This window comes from Tinamus guttatus, unplaced genomic scaffold, assembly GCF_059628265.1.
Source record: "Tinamus guttatus ecotype Peru unplaced genomic scaffold, ASM5962826v1 Tinamus_guttatus_pri_ptg000051l, whole genome shotgun sequence".
NCBI classification, from domain to species: Eukaryota; Metazoa; Chordata; class Aves; order Tinamiformes; family Tinamidae; genus Tinamus; species Tinamus guttatus.
This window is the reverse complement of record NW_028288585.1, coordinates 1,140,387-1,160,214: the sequence shown is the minus strand read 5'-3', so window position 1 is coordinate 1,160,214 and position 19,828 is coordinate 1,140,387. Positions and strand designations below refer to the sequence as shown.

Sequence of the window (19,828 nt, the reverse complement as noted above, 5' to 3'; positions counted from 1 at the left end):
TTGTGAGCACTTGCATTCAAGTATTTTAATCTGTAACTGAATCCCCCCTTTTTGTTGGAAGCTCCCCAAAGCATTAACATGACTTGGCTTCTACAACTTGCAGTATTCCGGCCTGCACAGAGACATGGGTGTGGGATCATTCCTGCGGCAACCAGGAAATGACCTCTAGTTATCTGAGATTAGAGGTATTGCAGTAGCATCCAGAGTATACTCCCTGAAAAAAAATGGATTTCTGAAGATTTTGATGTTCTATAGTTCCAAACTATACAAAATGTCCTTTTCATACAATAACCTCCCTCCATGTTTTAGATTTTCAAGCCCATTAAAAATACTAAGATAATAATAATGTAAGTACCGGTATTGTAGTCTAAATTACCACACTTGTGTGCACTGTGTACATTAATAACCTTCAGTAAATTGCTGTGAAGAAGATAATCCTTTCCCTGTGTGACTTAAATGTCTAAAGACTTTCTGGAGGGTATAAGGGCTTGGTTGCTTGCTTTTCTTCTGCTTGGCAAGAGATGCTTCTGAACAGTCAGTTGGCTTAAATCACTGACTAATCAAGAGTGTGCAATAGCTATAGCAATCAATGATTTTCCTCACAGAAAAATCTGCTTCCTTTGTTCTTCTAGTTATATTTAGTGAATTCAATGATTCTGTAAAGTTATTTTTAGAATTTTGGGAAGTAACACTTATTTTGAGTTCTATATATTTCAACACCAGAAAGTTCTAGTATTCTGTAAAATACTGAAATAAAATCTGTGAATTAGCTTAGGGCCAACATTTATATATATATATATATATATATATATATATATATATGTATATATATATATATATAAAGTACTTATTTTTCCTATGAGGGCATGCACATAAGTGGAAATAATTCTCTTTATGCTTTTATTACATACGCAGAGAGCAAATATTAATGAATAAAAGTTAAAAATGCTTCTAGGCTTGATACTGATCAGATGAAAAGTAAAAGGAGGAGCTAAATATATGGGCTCTAGCTCTACACGTTTGACTCGCATTTGATTACTTTTCATATTTTACTGTGGACTCACATTGTGCCTAACAATGCAGGTCTGTGGTTTATGCAGAAGTGGAAGAAGTCTGGTTCCTTACTGCAGCTGACGTGTCGAGACCATTCGGATCCACGACAAACTTTCCTATACAAGCTTAGTAAAAAAGCAGGTAAGTGCTGCTACTAGTTACCATCTTTAAGGACCACTGTACATAAATGTAAATAAATATTTGGACAAATACTTGTCCAACCAACCCTTGCGTTATTTAAAAGCTACTTTACTTGAAGAATCTATTAAAGCCAAACAAAAGACTACTTTTTTCTGGAATTGGATAGTTACTTTGAGACTTCCCTCCTTAAGTAATGAAGAACAACAGCTGCCACCACACTGTGTCAGGTTCCTCTCCATCCACCAAAGTTTGTGATTTCACTGGGGTTAGTCAAGTACATCCACATTTGTTCAGGATTATCTGTTTCTGTATTTGCTTTCTTACTGTTATCTAAATTGAAATTATGCTGTGAAGTTTTTACTAGCTACTAAAAACTACTATTTCCATTTCATTTCAGTTGGTCGGGAAAAAAAAAAGGTGCTTTTGGAAAGGGAAGGAGAAGTTGAACCTAATATTTAAAATTAGATCAGAGTTAAATAAGAGTTTGTGACCCAAGTTTCAGATCTTATTTCCATAACTGTAGACAGACTCTATAAATTCTAGGCAGTCATTTGGCTTCTGAAGATTCAGCTTCCTTTTCCTGCCTTCTTACTGAAGACATCAAGTGCTGTATCTTGGGTCACTGCCTCACATCAGGTTTCAGGAGCATCTGGTTTCCAGCTTCTTCAGGGCGCTTTGGGCAAGTGAGAAGGAAAGGTTGGGGAGGAAAGATGTGAAAGTCTGATAAATTTATTTAAGGGAGAGGGAAGAGGGGGAAAAAAAAAAAAGCCTTTTGATTCTCTAAAAGAAGAGATCACTCTGTGGTTTGTCTGCAAACTTTTTTGTTTTATGCAGTTACTGCTGTGCTATTGTTGTAGAATGTTTTGAAAAAATACAGTTTATTCATTGCCCAGCTATCAAGGTATTTTTTGCTAAATCAGGGAAAGCAACTTTAAAAAGTTAACCTGTTCAAGTGCCTTTAAAAGCCCATTTTTACCTTATCTTTGAGCTTTAGAATTTGGAACACAGAACAATTTTTCAAGCTTTGTATTAGGTTGCCATGTAAAAAGAAATCTTTATTGCAAAGAATAAAAGCAGGTAGTGGGGAGAATTGAGACTTAAACATTTGATTGCTATCCAAAAAAAATCTAAATGTTTCCTTTCTGGACTTGACCATTCAAAATTCCTTTAAGTTAAAGCTATTCTTTCTTTTAAAATTATCATGATTGGTAATTGCTGATAAAGAACAAGATATGTCCATGTCTGCTCATAAGTAACAAAAGATAGTAGGACAGCTCAAAATGAAGAGAGTTAAAGTTTATGTGAATTTCAGAATTTTCATTTTCCTTTGCACACATTACCTTATGTTGCCAGTTGAGAGATTTATGTGTTTTTAAGCCCAGTGGTAAATTTAATTTTCTGGTGTTGTTTCTTCATGATAATAAATTTTAGATTTATTTTACCTTTGGGAATAATCTTCTTAAAATCTGCTTGTCATATCTTCAGCAGCCACAATCTGTCTGTTTTTTTCTGGGGTCTTGGAAATGACTGTTAATTTCATACAGTGACAAGAAATTACAGCAGATTGCCAGATACGATGACATGCAAGCTGTTCAGAACAAAAAGCCTTGTAGCAGCCCAGATTTAAAAAAAAAAATTAAAATGATTGTGCTCTGTGTAAACATAATATCATGATATGGTATTGTTTTCAACCAGAAATATTTCAAAATAACTCTATAAGAACAAAGTGAAATTTTTTGATTGACAGAATTTTGATGTGCTTTATTTGCTGCCTTATCTTCCCCCTTTCTTTTAAAATATGAATTTTTCTAATCTCTGAAAATGAAGAAAGGAAGTTCTAGTTTTCATGTGTATCCATGTTAACAGTAGGTGAGCATGGAACCAGCTTGGCTGACATTTTCTGCCTTGGTGTGGCTGTTGCAGGCAGGATAACCGCTCAGCGGAACGCTCTGCCTTTTGGAGGGGGGCGAAAGGCTGACACCCCTTGCCTTGAGGGAGTGACCGTTGGCTACTCAGTTTAAATGTGGGGCTCCGAGGGACACAGGGAAACTGCCGGTTGTGCTGACCTGAGCAGTGCTGCAAAGAGGGCCTGGGGCTTCCCAGCTCTCAGTAGTTCTACAGCAGCAGTGCTGAAAGGATCTCGTAGGCCAAGCTCTTCAGAGTAAAATCCCTGAGGCAGTTTGGAGTGACAAGAAATTCTGAATTGGCACAAATCGGTCAGTCTTTTTGTGTCATTAGGGCAGAAACTCTTCGAGCTTCCTTGCACTGGGACCTCAGTGTGTTCAAGCATCTCAGGATTTGAGGTTTTGGGGTGTGAATCTAGCTTGATGTGGGATGTGCTAGCTTTCCAGAATAGTCTGGGAGGGCAGTGGGAGGAGAGATGGTTGCCCTCCAGGGCATAATTTCTGAAATCCCTCTTTCCAGACTTCATTTATGTCGGAGCTCCCACTTTCCAGGTGAGTTTGTTAATGGATGGACTTGTAGGAAACATCAGGATTGTATCTTGACAGAAGGAGTTTCCTCTGACGCCGCACTTGATCACACAGGACCCCGTGCTACCCGATGCAGTGTCAAAGCCAGCACTCCCCAGAGAAGGGGGGGAAGCCCAGACAGTCCCCAACAGCCTCTCTTAACCTCAGTTGTTTTATTCCAGGATTTGATGATTAGCAGGTACTTAAGCAAAACAGCAGCTTACTTTACAGGATCAGGTGGTGGAGCGTTGTTAGCAATTTTAAGTGATTTTATTTGATTTTATTTGATTGTGTGAACCCATTGCAAACAATGGAAGCCTTGTTTTAATGAGTTGAAGGAGATGGAGTGTGTTGTGGTCATCTTTGTTGTGGAAGTGGCAGAGAAAACCAGTAACCATTTGCTCCAGCTCCCATTGCTTATTTGGATGTTGAGAGTTAGAAGGCAGATTTCATTTCATCTATACACTCTTCTGATTCTGGCACTAAAATTTATATAAGAAATGTAATTCTCTGACTGCAGTTAGTTGTGGGTTACCAGGTCTATCTACATACTGCTCCAGATTCCTCCACTTGAGAATTTATTTGGAGAAAAAAAAAATGAATTTGTAGTTAATCATTAAGTCAGTAATGACTATTAATGCTATTATTGAGATTCATTCATCTGCTACCATGAATGAAACTATGGTTAAATGATAGAAATTGTGCTTTGTGTGTATGCTTAAATTAACTTTAGGTGAGACTGAAGTTTCTTTAGAAGATGAGGAACACAGTAAAAATGTGGAAAGCCCAGAAAAGCTTCCCTACCACAGAAGAGAACATTCTGTTATATGGGACAGAGCTTTTTATGTCAGCAGAGGTCCTTCAGTGGGATTGTTCTTTTCAAACTATCCCAGATCTTTTTGAAAAAATGCTCTGTACTTTCGAGCTGATGAAAAGCATAGTGCTTTTTGGAGTACTTTGCAAAGATGATGTGATGAGCCCTTTTTTTTTTTTTTTTTTTTTTTTTTTTTTTCCTGATGGAGTTCGATTTTAATAATATAGCATTTTTGCCTAATTACAACAGTTGCAGAAATGTTGTCTTAATTAGGCTTTGAGATATTCATTTTTAATTGATTAGCTGAAAAAAAATGCTCCACAAGAAAATATGGATCATTGTACTGTAGGCAGAGTTTAGTATTTCACACTTTCATATCTGAGATTGAACTTCTGTGCTTTTGTCCTGGATGTTTTCTTAGCATTGTCTGTCAGACGGCCTTAGCTGTTGAATGCCATGCAGTTCCTTCCCGTTGACAAATGGTTCAGGGATATCTCACGTACTGGAGATCTGGGGGATTTCTAAGTTTATATTTTCCATTTTGATTCCTCTCTTGCTTGAAACCCCTATCCGTATTCACAGAGGTCATGTGAACCACGTCAGAATAAATGAACTCGGACTACAAGATTGGGACTTCAATCCCAACTGGGACTTCCAGTGGTGACACAAGTCCAAAAAATACCTATTGAATGGGGACAGAATCCAGGATCTCTTCTGGATGCATTTTCTATATGTAATTTTATACATCTCTAGATAATACAGATTTCTATGTATATTTTATAGATTTCTAGATTTTTGTGTTTATCAATTTCCTTTGAAATCTGGGAAGTTCAACTTTTACATATTAAACTTGTATCTCATTGTTCTTGTAACTCACTTGGTTTTGGGATAGCGTATTCATTATACAGACTATGAAATATTGGAAACTTGGATAACAACCTCTGGGGGAAGGAAGGGTGTTTTACATCAGGGCCTGTTCTCCTTTCTACAAACAAATACATATCAATACATGTATGCATTCTCTGTGAACAACATAGAGAAACTGAAACTCAGGAGTTTATCCATGCAGTACAGCTTCTCAAACGCAAATCATTTATTTTTCTTCCTGCAATAATTTCTCTCTTTCTTGTTGTTTGTATGAAAGAAAAGTTTGATTTATATAAAATGTTTGCCACAGATTCGGAGTAGTACCTTTGGAGAATTATTTTTATGCAGTATTTCTATAATTCTCAAAATGTACTCAGCAAATTTTGTAGATGAACAAAGGAAGGGTTAGGGGCCGTTATTCTCCAGAAGCTAAAAGTAGGGCTAATAGCACCAATGCAAAACTAAGCATTGCTGTTTCCCTTTACAGACACCCAAATTTGGTGTTGGCTGATTTTGCCTAACAGTTCCCTCAGGATCCTTAGGGGATCCCTCATGGGATCCTGCCTTTGCTTCACCTTGCTGTTACAGTGTTTGCCCAGGAAGTAGGAAGCTGGGTTTAGTAGCGGGAATCTGAAGAGTTGTGTTGGGTGGACCCTCCTCTGGGGCTAGAGGAGGCCAAACCTTGCAGTGAGACAGTGCCTGGGGGAGGCCCTGTGGCCTCCATGCCTGGGCTGGGCATTAACAGCCACATTGCTCACTGAGGGACGAGTGGAGAAAAGAGCACAGACACCTGCAGGTGTCTTTAAGCAAGGCAAAGGCTTTACTCCTCTCTGTCATCCAGAAGCTGCACCCTTTATTCACATGTCCCCTCTGCAAGAGAAAGGCTGGAAACAGAACTTTTGGTTAAGTAGGAATCAGCAGAATTAGGTCAAACTCAAGTGCATGTACAGTATCCAGCAGTTAGTTGTTCCCTCGCTGTTCCTATTGTAATTAATTTTCCTGCTTTTTTATTTTACAAGGACTTGTAATAAGTTGGTTCCAAATTCTGGCTGTAAAATGTGTAACTATTCTGTAGCAAATGTCAAGTGATTCATTATAGAACATACTTCTCTTCCCTCTTTTCCTGCAGGTCTTCATTACTTCAAAAACATAGTGTTAGTGGGATCTCTGCAGGATCGTTATGTTCCTTACCACTCTGCTCGCATTGAGATGTGTAAAACGGCATTAAAGGATAAGCAATCAGGTAATATCCACTGAGGATTAATCTCAGAGGTCTCTGATTAATTCCGTTTACTTTTGGGTGCTTTTCTGAGGTAACTCCATCGTGTCTTTAGTCACCTTGGGCTTACCCTGCAGAAAGGGAGAGACACGATCCCTGTGAGAGCTCAGCTGCCTGCTGAATTTGACCTCTTTTGCTTACAAGAGGCTTCATACCAGCACTGAAAGGAGAAGCCTTTCTTATTTTCAGAGATGTGTCATTATTGTATTTATTGCAAGATAGTTTAGCACAACCGTATTATAACATTACTTACAAGTAAATACCTTTAAACAGCCATTATAGTAAATTGGTGTAATAAATGTATGAACAATAAAATGTGTGAGTTATAAAATTATTTTTTCAAAGACTTCTGAGGAAATTAGGCATCTTATATTCTATCTTAGCAGAGAAACAGCATGACATACATTGCCTCTCTTATTCTGGAAGACACGTATTTTCCACTAAAGGTCATAGAACCATAATTGCTTCTCATGATTCACACAATACAACTTACTTCTGTTTTCCTCCACAGGACCAATTTATGCTGAAATGATCCAGAACCTGCTGCTGCCAGTTCTTCAAAATAAGGAATGTAATTTGGTTCGTTATAATGTAATTAATGCATTGCCCAATACAGCAGATTCGCTTATAGGGAGAGCTGCACACATTGCTGTCCTTGATTCAGAAATATTTTTAGAAAAGTTCTTTCTTGTTGCTGCCCTAAAATATTTCCAGTAAAGTGTTGTAAGAGACTTGGTTATTACCTCATTAACAGATGAATCAAATAATGTGTGGTATTAAAGTATAGCTGCAGCTGTATTTTAAGAGATATTTATACTTTTTATATGGAAGATAATTTATATCATCCACACTTAGGGCTTTTTTAACATCAACTTTTACTTTCTAGGCAATGTGGCTGTGCAATATTTTTTTTCATTTTTATTCTTTTTACTTTATTACTTTTTCTTAATTTTGGGTACCTAATTATTTGGAGATTAAAGCACAGTGTGTACTTTTGGTTGGGATATTATTGGCTCTTAGACTTATGAAGTCAATGTTACATGGCTACATTTTGCTAGAGGCTTTAGATGCCAAAATAAATGGGAAGTTAAAATTTTAATAACGTATTACACATTCAGCTGTATTTTAGCACTGCAGAAAGTTTAACTGGAAATACAACGAGCTGCTAAAATACAGGATATTTGAAAATGACTCTATTTATAGGTCTCACAAAGAAGACCATTACTGAGTTGTCTGTTTAGATATCACTACATCTTAACAGTTTTCTACAAAATCATTATCATCCTTATTAAACATGCTATGCCTGTGGGAATATATTTTCTACTGATCTCGAAAACGTATTAGTTTACATACTCACTTTTATTACTGGAACTTTAGTTTTCAGAAGCAAATGGCAACTAAAGATTTTTGAATGTTTAATGATAGCTGCCTTCAAATAATTGGGGTTTTGCAAAACGTATTAAAATTGCTCCTTACTCTGTCAGTTCTTCATGCGAACATGGACAGTTTTACATGGACTTCCTTGTATGTACGTAAAATAAGTAAATGTTATAAATTTCTGCAATACTTTTATGAATTCAAGCAGTTTTTAAATATTGTTAAAATGTTTTATTGACTACAAAGTATTGTAAATATAAATCAATACATCTTCAAATGGGACAATGTAATGAACTTTACCTGTTCAGTGCTACAGATAACATGTTTTTGATATACGGGAATGTTAAAGGTCTGTTGACTTTTTACTGGTGCTGAAAGCATTAAGTTTTGGTTTCTCCTTCCTTCCCTTTTATCTATTTAAAACAACCGTTCGCTAAAGGTAGGGGAAAGGGTAACATGTGCATTCACTAGTTGTAATGAACTTTTTTGAAAAATACAAATTTGTGTATGATGCATGTTTATTTTTAGCATTGTATTATTGCATCTGGTGTTAATAAAATGAGCACATGACTAATGGAAGCAATTAAAGAAACTGAAATCTGCTAATTACCAAATTTCTGGGGAGGCTTTATATATTTTGTATTATTTGAAATGAATATAGCAATAATAGTTTATAATGAAGAAATCTTGCATTTGATATGGTTTGTTAATATGGTTTGTAATATATTTCTTTTGCTGTAGCTTACGAGTTTCAGATAAGCACCTATGGTTTGGCAGTGTGCACACTAAAAAGATTATTGTATTACTGAGTTCCATTAAGCAAGTCCTTATAATGACAGAAAAATATCTTAAATACATTCCCACTCTGAAAATGTCTATTTTTATTAATAATTATTATTTTATGACTATATTACTATGTTGTATATACTTAAATTATGTTCTGACATCTCAGCTGTCCTTTGGTTAACAGTATTCTAGTAGTTGGCTTGTAGCTAAATTTGTAATATCAGCATAGGGAGCTAAATCGACAAAATACTGATTTTATTTGGTTCACAATGATCAAGTTAAACTGCTTGTAATACATTCGCTTCAGTTTTTAGACCTTTCTGCCACTATAGGAACATCTCTATATGGGCTGTGTCTCTGGACATCTAAAAACCATAGATCATGCTTTTATGGTTAGCACAGCAGAAATGAGTATAGCCAACTCTTTTTAAGCACAGATCCCATGCATTTAAGCGGCCTTGAACACTGTTTGCTCAATGAGGCTGTAAGAAAGCATATGATATTTGGAAGCAGGTTTTCCAAGGACAGGCCAAATTTAACAGAACTTTGGCTTCCTTCCCTTCCCCCTACTTCGTATTGCCCAGGGCAGCCTGGTGGCCCTGCCAGGGTTTTGTGGTGCTACTTGACAGCTGTTAGGCCCCTGGTAAGTGGCCGTTCCTTGGGTCAGGAGTCATAACCGCTCCGTCTCCCTCCCCTCTTCTGCTAGAGTCCGGGCTTCGTTTTCCTGTAGCGACAGTGACCTCTCCTTTTATGATAGTGCTGAGTAAAACATCCCACAGCCACTTGAAAGAGAAATACGTTGCTTCAGGTGCTGCTTATAGAATGGGGACAGAAATGAAGCTCTAAGTGTGCTTCTAGAAAGCTGCAGCCCCTGCTTCCCGGAAGGCATTACCCTGCTGCTGTCATTTCACACAACTCCCAATGATATTACTAGGAGGACATTGCGTAAAACGAAATTACTGTACTTAAACATTTGTGTGTACATAGTGTATCTAAATTATTTCCTTGGTTTGTGTTTGAATCTTCTATCAAAATTAAACTTTCTAATCTCATAGATCTGGAAATGGCTGCTATTTGGGGAAGAGGGTTCATGTTCTGTTGTGGAAGGCGCCAGACCTGGCACTAAGGCCGGGAAATTCCCGGTTGATGGAGACCTTATAGCCACAAAATCCCTTTTGTACCAGGGCTCTTACAAGCACAGCCAAGATGGGCATCGTGTTCAGAAAGCCAGAGAGGAAGGGGGAAGGATTTGGGCAGGATCAGCCCCTTGGCTCGCTGCCCCTGGGGCAATGGCTGCAGCGCTGGTTTGCAGGTGGCCCAGGCTTGTCTTGGGGCTCATCCCAGGTGACCTCCTGCAGGGGAGGTCTCTGCTCCCGCTCTTCTGCTTTTCAGAGCAGTAAAATAAAGTAGAGCACAGCATAGTGCTCCTCCTTGTGAGGAGCGAGGAAATAAGTGATCATTAAACAGCATGAGGAGAAAAGAAAAAAAAATACTGTGCTTAACTGCAAAATGGCAAAATCTGTGGCATATGCACGTTCATTTTTACTCTGTTCAGATTCACTACCTCCTCAACCACGGGATCTAACAATACATTATGCAGGAGTAAAAAAATAGTTTTGCATTTTCACATGAAGAAAAGGAGGGAAGACTAGGGGAAAAAAACTGTTTTGCAGACCTCAGCTTATTTTTTTAGGTGGAAGAATAGCTTCTAATTAATCTTGCCTAGTTGTTTCATTCTTGCAATTTGAGAATTGATGCATTTGAGCATGTTTCTTATGGATTTGCCTTAAGCTGTTAAGGAATAGAACTTATTAGTAACTGGTATCTGCAGACAATTTGGTATGAATATTTTTAAGGTAGTGAATTCATTTTGGTTTCTACTGTATTGACCACATAGTCCGTAAGTTCTTCAACTTGCCATAGAATTTTTTTGTTGTTGCTGTTTTGGGGCATAAGAGCAAATTTTCTGCTTGAGCCACCAGTAATCCTCTCTCCTGGCTCCAGTATAGAAGCCCAACATTTTGCTCTTAGCATGGAGGATTTTTCATTCTTTTCCATCCTTAATCTCCAATTAACCATGTTATAAAAAGCTGTTTGGGAAAATGTCACACATAAGGCAGTCAATTAAATTTAATCGCTTTCAGCATAGGCACTGCCAGATGCAGTCCAATAAACGCAGTGGAGCATCACCGTTATTAATTTACCACCTAGCTTTGCTTTCTTAAACTCTTCAGATGTGAATATAAAATGCTCTTTTGGACTGCAGTCTCTAGGAATGGCTATATGAAAATTATTTTCTGTCGTTTAGTTAGTATCTGTGGACAGGCACTTCTGGGTTGTTTTATTGAAGAACAAGGTCACCTGCAGCTACAACCAAATGTCTCCAGCTTCAAAACAACTCCCAGGGCTTCCTGAGCTGCACCAAATGCACCCACCGTTTTCTGGCCCAGGTTTAGATTTATAGTGAATTACACTATTTGCCTTGGTGAAAGCCCAAAAGCTTGGCTGGCGCAAGACGCAGCGAGGTGCTCGCTCCCTGACCGGAGGTTTCTCAGGGCATTATGGGCCGTGCTCCCCGCCGACTTCTCGAGGCCGGCAGGAGCAGGAGGCTGAGGCTGTCCCCCCCTCAACCCGCCCTCTCGAGGCCGGCAGGAGCAGGAGGCCGAGGCTGTCCCCCCTTCAACCCGCCCTTCAACCACCCGAGCAGCCGCCTCCCGCCACCGCCTCGGCGCCGCCCGCGGGGCGCGGCCAACCGCCACCGGCCCCCCGGCCCTCGTGATGGCGCCGGGGCGGCGCGCGTGCGCGGCGGGCGGAGCGGGGCGGGGCGGAGCGGGGGCGGTGCCGCCGCCATGGCCGCGCGGCTGCTGCGCGGTGCGCCCGGGGCAGCGCGTAAGAGGCGGGCGAGGAGGGAGGGAGGGAGCCGGTGGCCGCGGGGCTTCCCCTGCCCCCGCTCTGCCCTCCGCACGCTGCCGGCGGCGCTGCGGGGTGGCGGGAGGGTGCCCGGGATGGCGGTGGGGGTGGGGGTGGGGGTGGAGGCGGCGCCGTCACCCCTTTCCCCTTCATCGATTTTGCTCCTTGCCCTCCTGCTTTTCTTGCCTGAACGTTACTGCGTCCTACAGTATGTTACTCTGCTGCCATTACTGTATGTTATATTCCCATACACTGCAAGCTGGCACTGTGTTCGTTAGTGTGTTCCCACACACTGCAACGCGTGGTGTGTTGTCATCCCTCAGGATCGAGACTAAAGGTTTTTCCGTGTTTATTACGGACCTCCGAGCAGGAGTGGAGCTCTGGGCAGCAGTTTAATGGTGTTTGGCAGGGTGGCCAGAGAAGACTCTGCGGCCTTGGAAATCAGCAGCCTGTGCCCTTTATATGAGCCGCTGCGGATGGTTTCCTCAAGGAGGAGCTTAGGTTGGAGGACACCTAAGAATGGGAGCCTTGAAGAGTAGTTGGATTTGGGGCAGGGCGGGGGGGGGGGGATGTAACCTGTTAATTAAAAAAACAAGCAAACAAATAAAAAACATAACCTTAAAATCTGTCTGTTCAACAGTCACCTAATTCAGTCTATTTGGTAGGGCTACGGGTCAAGCCAGTTCCTTCTCTGTCAAAAGTTGAGGCTTCCTGTGATCCTAGATATCCTAGATCTGTAAACCTAGATGTAGTATCCCTGAAGTAGTTTGATGCAATGTACGGTAGTAAGAAGAGCTGGGACGGTGATAGGTGTGTGCGGGCCCTTCCAGGCCCTTTAGAGCGGTTGCTTTCAAAGAGAGAATGGTTGATGTTCCAGTCCCCTGAGCACCCCAGCGAGTGCCCATTGCCAGCACGTGCAACACGAATACAAACTGGGAGCCACTTAAAAAGACTGTGCTCGGGGAACTCCTGGTGGAGATTCCTGCACCACGCTTGTCACTTCCCGTAATACATGGAATAAAACTGCTGACTGATGCCTGCGGGTTCTGGGAATACGGGTGGATCGGTGGTTGGTGCAGGTGAGTCAAGCTTGGGAGGGTTTCCCAAGGTTGTTCCTTTAGGAAAGTAAAATGGTGGTTCTTTGTCAGTGATTTGCAGCCAGATACTACCAGAAGGATTTGTATCTTCCTTCCTGAGAGAAGATCTCCTTTAAGCACGTATGCGCAGCTGAAATATTTTTAGAAGATAGTTCATGGCTGCTGTGGACATTTGGTTTTGTAACTCAGTGCAGAAGTATCAGTCTCAGAGGGAAAGGAAAAATGATATTTCTGTTAATTAAAGCACTTGAATACAGTTATATAATTGGACTTAAATTTACCCAAAGTTTGAGTTTGTCTATGCTTTTGACTACCAGATTAATTATTTTGCCATCATAAGGGAAGCCCAACTAGTCTCAACTAACATTCTGGAAAACCTGTTACTAAGGGAATGGCGTTCTCTATTTTTGATAGTTTCCTTTGGGAAAGCAGAAGCATTTTCTTGGAAATGAACCCAGACTTGGAAATCAGCAGGCTTCTTGGGGGAGGTTAGGACTTCTCCAGGAAAACAGAATGTGTTGGCCTATTCTATGCTAGCGTAATTACTTCTTAGAATCTAATATGCAAGAAGTTAAAGTGAAGATAGTTCAAGCAATTTAAAATATCCTGATTTTGAGAACTAAGCTATACATCTATTGCAGTTGTGCCTGCATATGTTCCTAGGGCCAAAAATGAGAATCTGTGCTGATTTCTTAAGGGTCCATGGGAGGAATTTTAAACTGATATTTGGCATTTGTTTTCCTGTCCTCCACTTCCTAGTTTCTGCAGTGAGTTTTTTTTCAGAGGTTTTCTAAGCAGCGGTACATCTCTTCAGCATTAAACTGTCCCCTTTATGATAGAAATATGCATTTGTTTGATAGGGTCATCACTGCTTTGCAGCTCTTTGCGCAGCACCGGTTCTAGCACAGAAGGAGGATCTCAGCCTGTTAAGCGGTCGCTTAAGAAACCGAAGTTACCAGTAGGTCGCTTTGATGAACCAGAGGAGTCCAATACAGAGAGGGAACCGCTAGAAAGTAAGTCCCGTTTTACCAAAATTGAAAGCCATATTTTAAAGGAAATATCCTGCTGCCCTGAGGTAAGTTTAAGAAGGGTAGTCATTCAGCACTTTGCAAAATCACTTTCTAAGCTCAGCAGTTCTGAAAAAAAACCAAAGTTGAGGCAGTGGTGACAAGCTGTGGAAAGGTATGTATAAAGAAAAAAAAATCTGCAGAGCAAAGGTAGTCTAACATTGTAATAAATTGTCCAGAAAGTTTTTGGTATGTCTGTTCTTGGAGAGATTCGCATTTGCCCAGACATCTTGACCTACCCCTAAGCTTGCTTTGAAGCAGGGATGGGGCTGGATGCCCTCCAGAATTGCCTTCCAACTTAAACCATTCCATGATTCATAGCTATGTAGCTGGTGTAGCTCGTGCTGATGTGTTATAGTATAGTTATAAGCAGTGGTTGTCAACTCAGCAGGGCACCAACTGTTTTTTTTATTATGCAAAAAGCTTGTTCTGTTTCTTAGTCCTCCAAAGACTTCAGATCCTTGCAATATTTGCATGTGCTTTCTTAGCCTTGCACGCACATTTTTGAAAAGCAACAACAGATGCTAAGTTTATGGAGCCACTCCATGGGGTGCGGGGAGACCTGATGAACTCCTCCTATTTGGGCTGCAGTCCATTGGCTTCAGTGGGATGCGTTTGGAGAACCTCGCAAGACTGAGGCACCAGATAGGCACCAAATCCTTTTTATTTAGCTGTCTTTCCTTAACTAAAAGTGCTGGTCATGTTTTATCTGCTTCCTACATACCTACACAGCACTGTTCTGCTACTGTTCATTTACCAGTGCATTTATTTTGAGGTCTCTGGGCCAAGCTTTTTAATAATTGATAAATCGCTATGTATATACAGATGACAAAATGACTGAGAAATTACAGTATCATCTGCAAAATGGTTGCAGCCCATTTCAGATTGTGAGTCACGTCAGAACTGACTCATGTTTGGAGTTACTGTGTAAGCAGAGAGAGCTGCTTAACTCCACATCCCTCCTGTGTTTGTTCTCCAGAAAATCTGTGCCATCACTGCGTCACCTAAAACAAATGAATATTTTTTTTTTGCTTTTTGTTCTATATTTCTTGTGAGACTCAGTGTTTCTTTTGGCTTAAAGTTTAGTTGTGCCTTCGTATTTTTTTATATATATGACACTAGCAATAATTTATTAGGGGGCTAACTGTGCAGTGGTATCATTGGTAGTTACTAGGGGAAAAATAAAAGTTACAGGTTTAAGCTGTCCATTTCCCATCAGGGAAAAATCTTTTGAGCTTCTGCAACAACTGTCAACACACCAGTAGTACTCAATATTGGGATGATACACAAAATAATAGTAGATGCATTTGTGCCTCTTACATGCCAGGGGTTCCCAAATACTGACATTTCCTGTCCTGGTCCACGTGAATTTTTAAACAGACATCCCAATATGTCATTCTGTATTGACTGTAGCTACGTGAGTCTCCCTCCATTACTGTCCTCCTTTCTCTCTGCTCCATCGGATTCCTGTTCTTGTCTTTCTCATTTTCGACTCTGCTCCTCATTAGTGGCTGTTTCCCCCGCTGTTGCGGTGGGGACACTAGGAAGGAGCCCCGACTCATGTGTGTGCCTGGGAGGCCCCGGGAACCAGCCTGGCCAGTGAGTGTGTGGGGCAGGGTGCTCCTCAAGGAGCTCTGCAGTCTGGTACGGGCTGGAAAAAACCCTGCACAAAATGCACTGCTTTCCTGAGCCCTAGCAGCTGCCCTCAGCAAGTGCTGAACGTCCTCGTGGTTGTGGTGAAAGGACAGCGCTGCTCGGCGTGGGAGGCTGGATTTGCACCTTAAAACAAGGGCGCCGTGTGGGGCAGCACTTGAGCAGGGTGCTGATAAGGATCAGCGTGAAGATGCTACATGAGCTCGGAACTGAAGCTATTGCATGTGAGCAGGTGGCACGAGCCAGCTAGGGTGCTGGGGACAGGAGAACCTGTCCCTAGCTCAAGTTTAAGCTTAGCATGTGGCCTCCTGAAGAGATTTGGGATCCCTTTGGGATTTTACTTAGGAAGAATCTCCCTCTCTTTAAAGGGAATCACAATTACATACCAAGCTTAGGTTAAAAGGTAAAATTTCTGTTTTTGGCTAGTTAGGACTTTGCAATGCATCCTCTTGACGGTAGCATCCAGCCTGTATGTTTCCTGAAAAAAAAAAAAAAAAGACAACATGCACGGAAACTTGTTTTTAATATAAGAATAAAGACTATAGACTCTTGAGTAAAAATTGTGTACATGTCTGTTCAAAATCAGAGCCCTAAAAAACCCTGTAAGTGAGCTGATATTTTAGGTGAGGTGACCATATGTGTAGTGTGCCTGAGTGACGCAGGTTCTCCCTAGGAATTCCCTGGAAACTGTGGTGCTTTAGTGCCTTGGGCAATGAGTGGCTTTTTCATTTGCATGACTGCATGTGGTGAGAAATTCCTGGATGTAGCCACAAAACTCTCTGAAACTGCTGCTGTTTTTCTGGGAAATGGTTAACTAAAAATTGCCTTTACAAATAAAAAATAATTGATTTTGTGTTAAAAACAAAACTGAGAAGCAAATATCTTAGATGGTGAAATATTTATTTTGCCAACATTATAGGCGTTTTAATAAGCTTTTCCTCTCCTTTTAGAATTTCCCGATGGAATCAATCCCACTACAAAAGAGAGGGGTGGACCCAAAGGCCCTGAACCTACACGTTACGGAGACTGGGAGAGAAAAGGGCGTTGTATAGACTTCTAACGTACAAATGTATCTATTGCTAAAAAATTACTTTTAGCTGTTGAAAAGAGATAATGTATAGACAAATATCACATAGATTTTCCTTCATGTTGTGAATGATTGTGGTGAATTTTCTGAAAGATATATTATGTAAATAAACATGCTATGGTAACTCATTTTTTGAGCTGTTATTTGTATCATATGCATGTGATCTTGTCCCTTTTGGAATCTTAGTGATGTGAAAATTGGTAGTGGGGATGTTAGTGAGATATATAAGGGCTAGGGGTTTTTTTATGTAAATAAAAAATTATGTCATGTCTTAAATGCTGAAAGAGCTTTGCAGTTCATAAACCCATGTAACATCAAAATCGCAGCTGTCTCCGAGGAGATTAGTCCTTTGCTGATGTACAGCACAGTGGTGAAGGACCCCCCAGTCAAGACCCATCCACCCTGTCTTTTGTACAGTGGGGCAGATTTTCTTTACAGTTTGCACAGAACAAACTGTACATTTTTTCCCCAATACCTCAATGTCAAATGGGGACCGTTACACTGGATAATCTTTATATTGCAGGTCTTTAAACTTCACTGAGTTTTCTGACGTGGAACTAAATATCTTTCAGTCAAACTCAGCTCAGTTCTTCATTCAACAACTTACATAGTGAATAATTCTGGAGACTGTAAATCCACCACTTTTGTGGTTACTAATTAACTGTGAGAATAAGCTACCACTAAAACTCTGCCACTTTCCTAACTTTAATCTGTGGGACTTCAGCCATTCTCATCATGTCTTCTCACTGAATTAATGAGCATATTGATGTTCTGAATTTATTTGCTGTGCAAATTCTTTTTGGTAGACTAAATAATCTGATCTTTTCTTGTCTTTCACTGTGTATAATCTTTTTCTTCCAATAGTGCTTCTTTCCTACTATTTTGCTGATTTTTTTCCAGCCCCTTCATTCTTAGTGCTCTCCTGCTTAAATATCCACAGCTTCTACGAGCTGTTTTGCTGTAGCACCACAGTGGGCATTAAAACTGAATAAACTGAGAGCACAGGACAGTCTTACATTCTGTGGCCTACTATTTTTTTTCCTACATGGGTATTCCAGCCTTTTGCTGGGCTGAAGCAAATTTTACCTGACAAAAGGCAGCTTTACACCGTGGTTTGTATTGCTCAGCGTTACCCTGGCACTGTGTAAGAAAGTCCCGCTTCGCTCGCCATGGCTTTTTGTGGGGTTTTGTTAAAGCATCCAAGCCTGTCAGTCTTGTTTCAGATGTCTGTAAAACCCCCCTGAAGCCCACCCCTCTTGTGAGCAGGGCGTCTTTCTGAGGTCTCTCAGGTTGTTTGATGTGGGTTTTACTGATGTGCTATCGTTCGAGTTGGGAGTTGAGATGACTTGCTGACATGATGCCCTGCAGAAATCGGGTAGCTGTGCAGTCAGGTTTATGAACCAAATATCTCATTAAAGAGTAAAATGAGGTTTGTTAAAACCCACTTCCTTTGTAAAAGATTGGTGACTAGGAGAACTTACATTTCAAGCCTTTCATTCTTTTTGTAAATTTAAATTCTGCGGTGGAGTTTGGATGTTAGAAAATTAATCTGTATTACTTGACATATCCTATTTGCCCTTCTTTAGCACAGCAGTAACTGTTTTCAAGGATTTATTGAAATTGTCAGCTACCTAAAATATACTGGGTCAGCTCTCTATAAACCTTCACGTACATTGTTTATTAAAATGTTTATTTCTAGTATTGCATTGGATGCCAGTGGGTTAGAAAATGCTTCATCATTCAGTGTACTTACCACCTACTTCAGAGTATGAAGCAGAAATTCTAATCGTAAACTTGCCTTTTCTGCATCATTATTCACAGGCTTGACATCTTAGTGGTTAATTAAGAGGAGACAACAACACTACTGTAGCTTTTTTATTTCTGAAATCTAAATTTCATTTTCCTCCTTATCCCTGGATTAGTGCATGATGTCACTGACTTCTGTTACCAGATTTCCTATTTAGCAACTCCATTAATGGTTTTCTAGTTACCCCTTTTGATGGTCTTGGTTTTCCGTTCTCATTACCGCCTTCATCACAGATGGATTTCTACTCCTGCCCTCCGTGGTGGCAGAATTGAGTGTTTTGGGCCATCCTGTGAAGACCTGTTTTCATTAACCTATGGTTATTTCACTTTCCAAGTGTTTTGACTCCAGCCTCCCTCTATGAGCAAGGGTGGAATTTGCTAGGGCTCTTGGCGCTGCGGCAGGGCCTGTGCGGGAGGCCGCGTCCTGCCCCGCGCTGCCGCTTCCCTCAGCATCTCCCGGTGGCTGCCGCCTCTTCCCTGCGTGTCCGGAGCGCTCTTGGGACAGCAGTGAGTCCCACGCGGGGCCCCAGGCAGCTCTCGGGCCTCCTGGGCACAGGCTCTGCCCCAGGCCCAGCGAGTGCCCCGCAGAGGCAGCAGCGCCGCCGCCCGCAGGAGATGAGGCGGCGTTTGTGGCGCACGTGTGAATACTTGGTGCCAAGGGTGCCGAGGGTGCCCCTGGAGTTTCAGACCCTTCTAAGACCTCAGCAGCTGTAGCGTCATCAAGCGTTTGCTTCACAGGGTGGAGAACGTGTCAATGCGAGGTGGAAAACTGAACATTTGGGCAAAAAACAAGTGTAACGTCCACACAGAGAGCACCAACGAGCCATACACTGTGCTCAAGCGATCCGGCATTTACCAGAAAGAGAAGCCCTGTCTTCTCTACAAACAAGGCCCAAATAATCGCTTCGGGGTGCACCAAATCACCAACAACCAGTAGCACCAATACTGCAGGGCAGAAATGAACGGCTGCTGTTAGAAGTCCTCAGCACCTCCTCAGCACCATCTTCCTGCTCCTTGCCCGTGATTCACACTAGCAGTTCCCCACAGCGCGGCAGTAGCCACTAGCCACAAGGTTAACCACAGCGGGTGCCTTTCTCAGAAACACTGTTGGAGCCTCCTTCTGGAGCGCCCTGTTTAGTACAGCAGGGCATAGGGCAGCAGGGGTTTTATTCTTTTTCCGTTCTACATTTCTGTAAGACAAAATAATGACTCTGTATAAGCAAGATCTTGTAGTCTTGGAGGATGTGCATTGCTCCGTTTGGCCTTCTGTATTAAAATGCTATCTGTGTTTTTGCAGTAGGCTTTCTTTTATAATGTCAAACGTGTTTCTACTAATTAGCGTAGATACCTTTGTGTATCTTTTAAAATTATGAAGGCTTTATTGTTTGAAGGAATTGTTCTGTAATCACCTTATTACAAA

At 41.1% G+C, this 19,828-nt stretch overlaps 3 protein-coding genes across 4 annotated transcripts in view; 2 read left to right on the top strand and 1 right to left on the bottom strand.

Annotated features, from left to right (window-relative positions):
• Positions 1-8,953, top strand: part of FAM135A (family with sequence similarity 135 member A) — a 55,049-nt gene extending 46,096 nt beyond the window's left edge. For both annotated transcript variants that reach the window (XM_088539903.1, XM_088539902.1), the window contains 3 exons: positions 1,084-1,194; positions 6,476-6,589; positions 7,137-8,953. In XM_088539903.1, the coding sequence (XP_088396029.1) occupies positions 1,084-1,194; positions 6,476-6,589; positions 7,137-7,342 (431 nt within the window). In that variant the 3' untranslated portion in view covers positions 7,343-8,953. The remainder of the gene's footprint in view (positions 1-1,083; positions 1,195-6,475; positions 6,590-7,136) is intronic.
• Positions 1-19,828, bottom strand: part of ASRGL1 (asparaginase and isoaspartyl peptidase 1) — a 449,509-nt gene that overhangs the window by 89,239 nt on the left and 340,442 nt on the right. The gene's annotated exons all lie outside the window — the stretch shown is intronic.
• On the top strand, positions 11,627-16,730 carry SDHAF4 (succinate dehydrogenase complex assembly factor 4). Its single transcript, XM_088539914.1, has 3 exons — positions 11,627-11,677; positions 13,656-13,808; positions 16,466-16,730. Exons 1-3 carry the CDS (start codon positions 11,638-11,640, stop codon positions 16,573-16,575), a joined length of 303 nt encoding a protein of 100 aa, XP_088396040.1. The 5' UTR covers positions 11,627-11,637; the 3' UTR covers positions 16,576-16,730.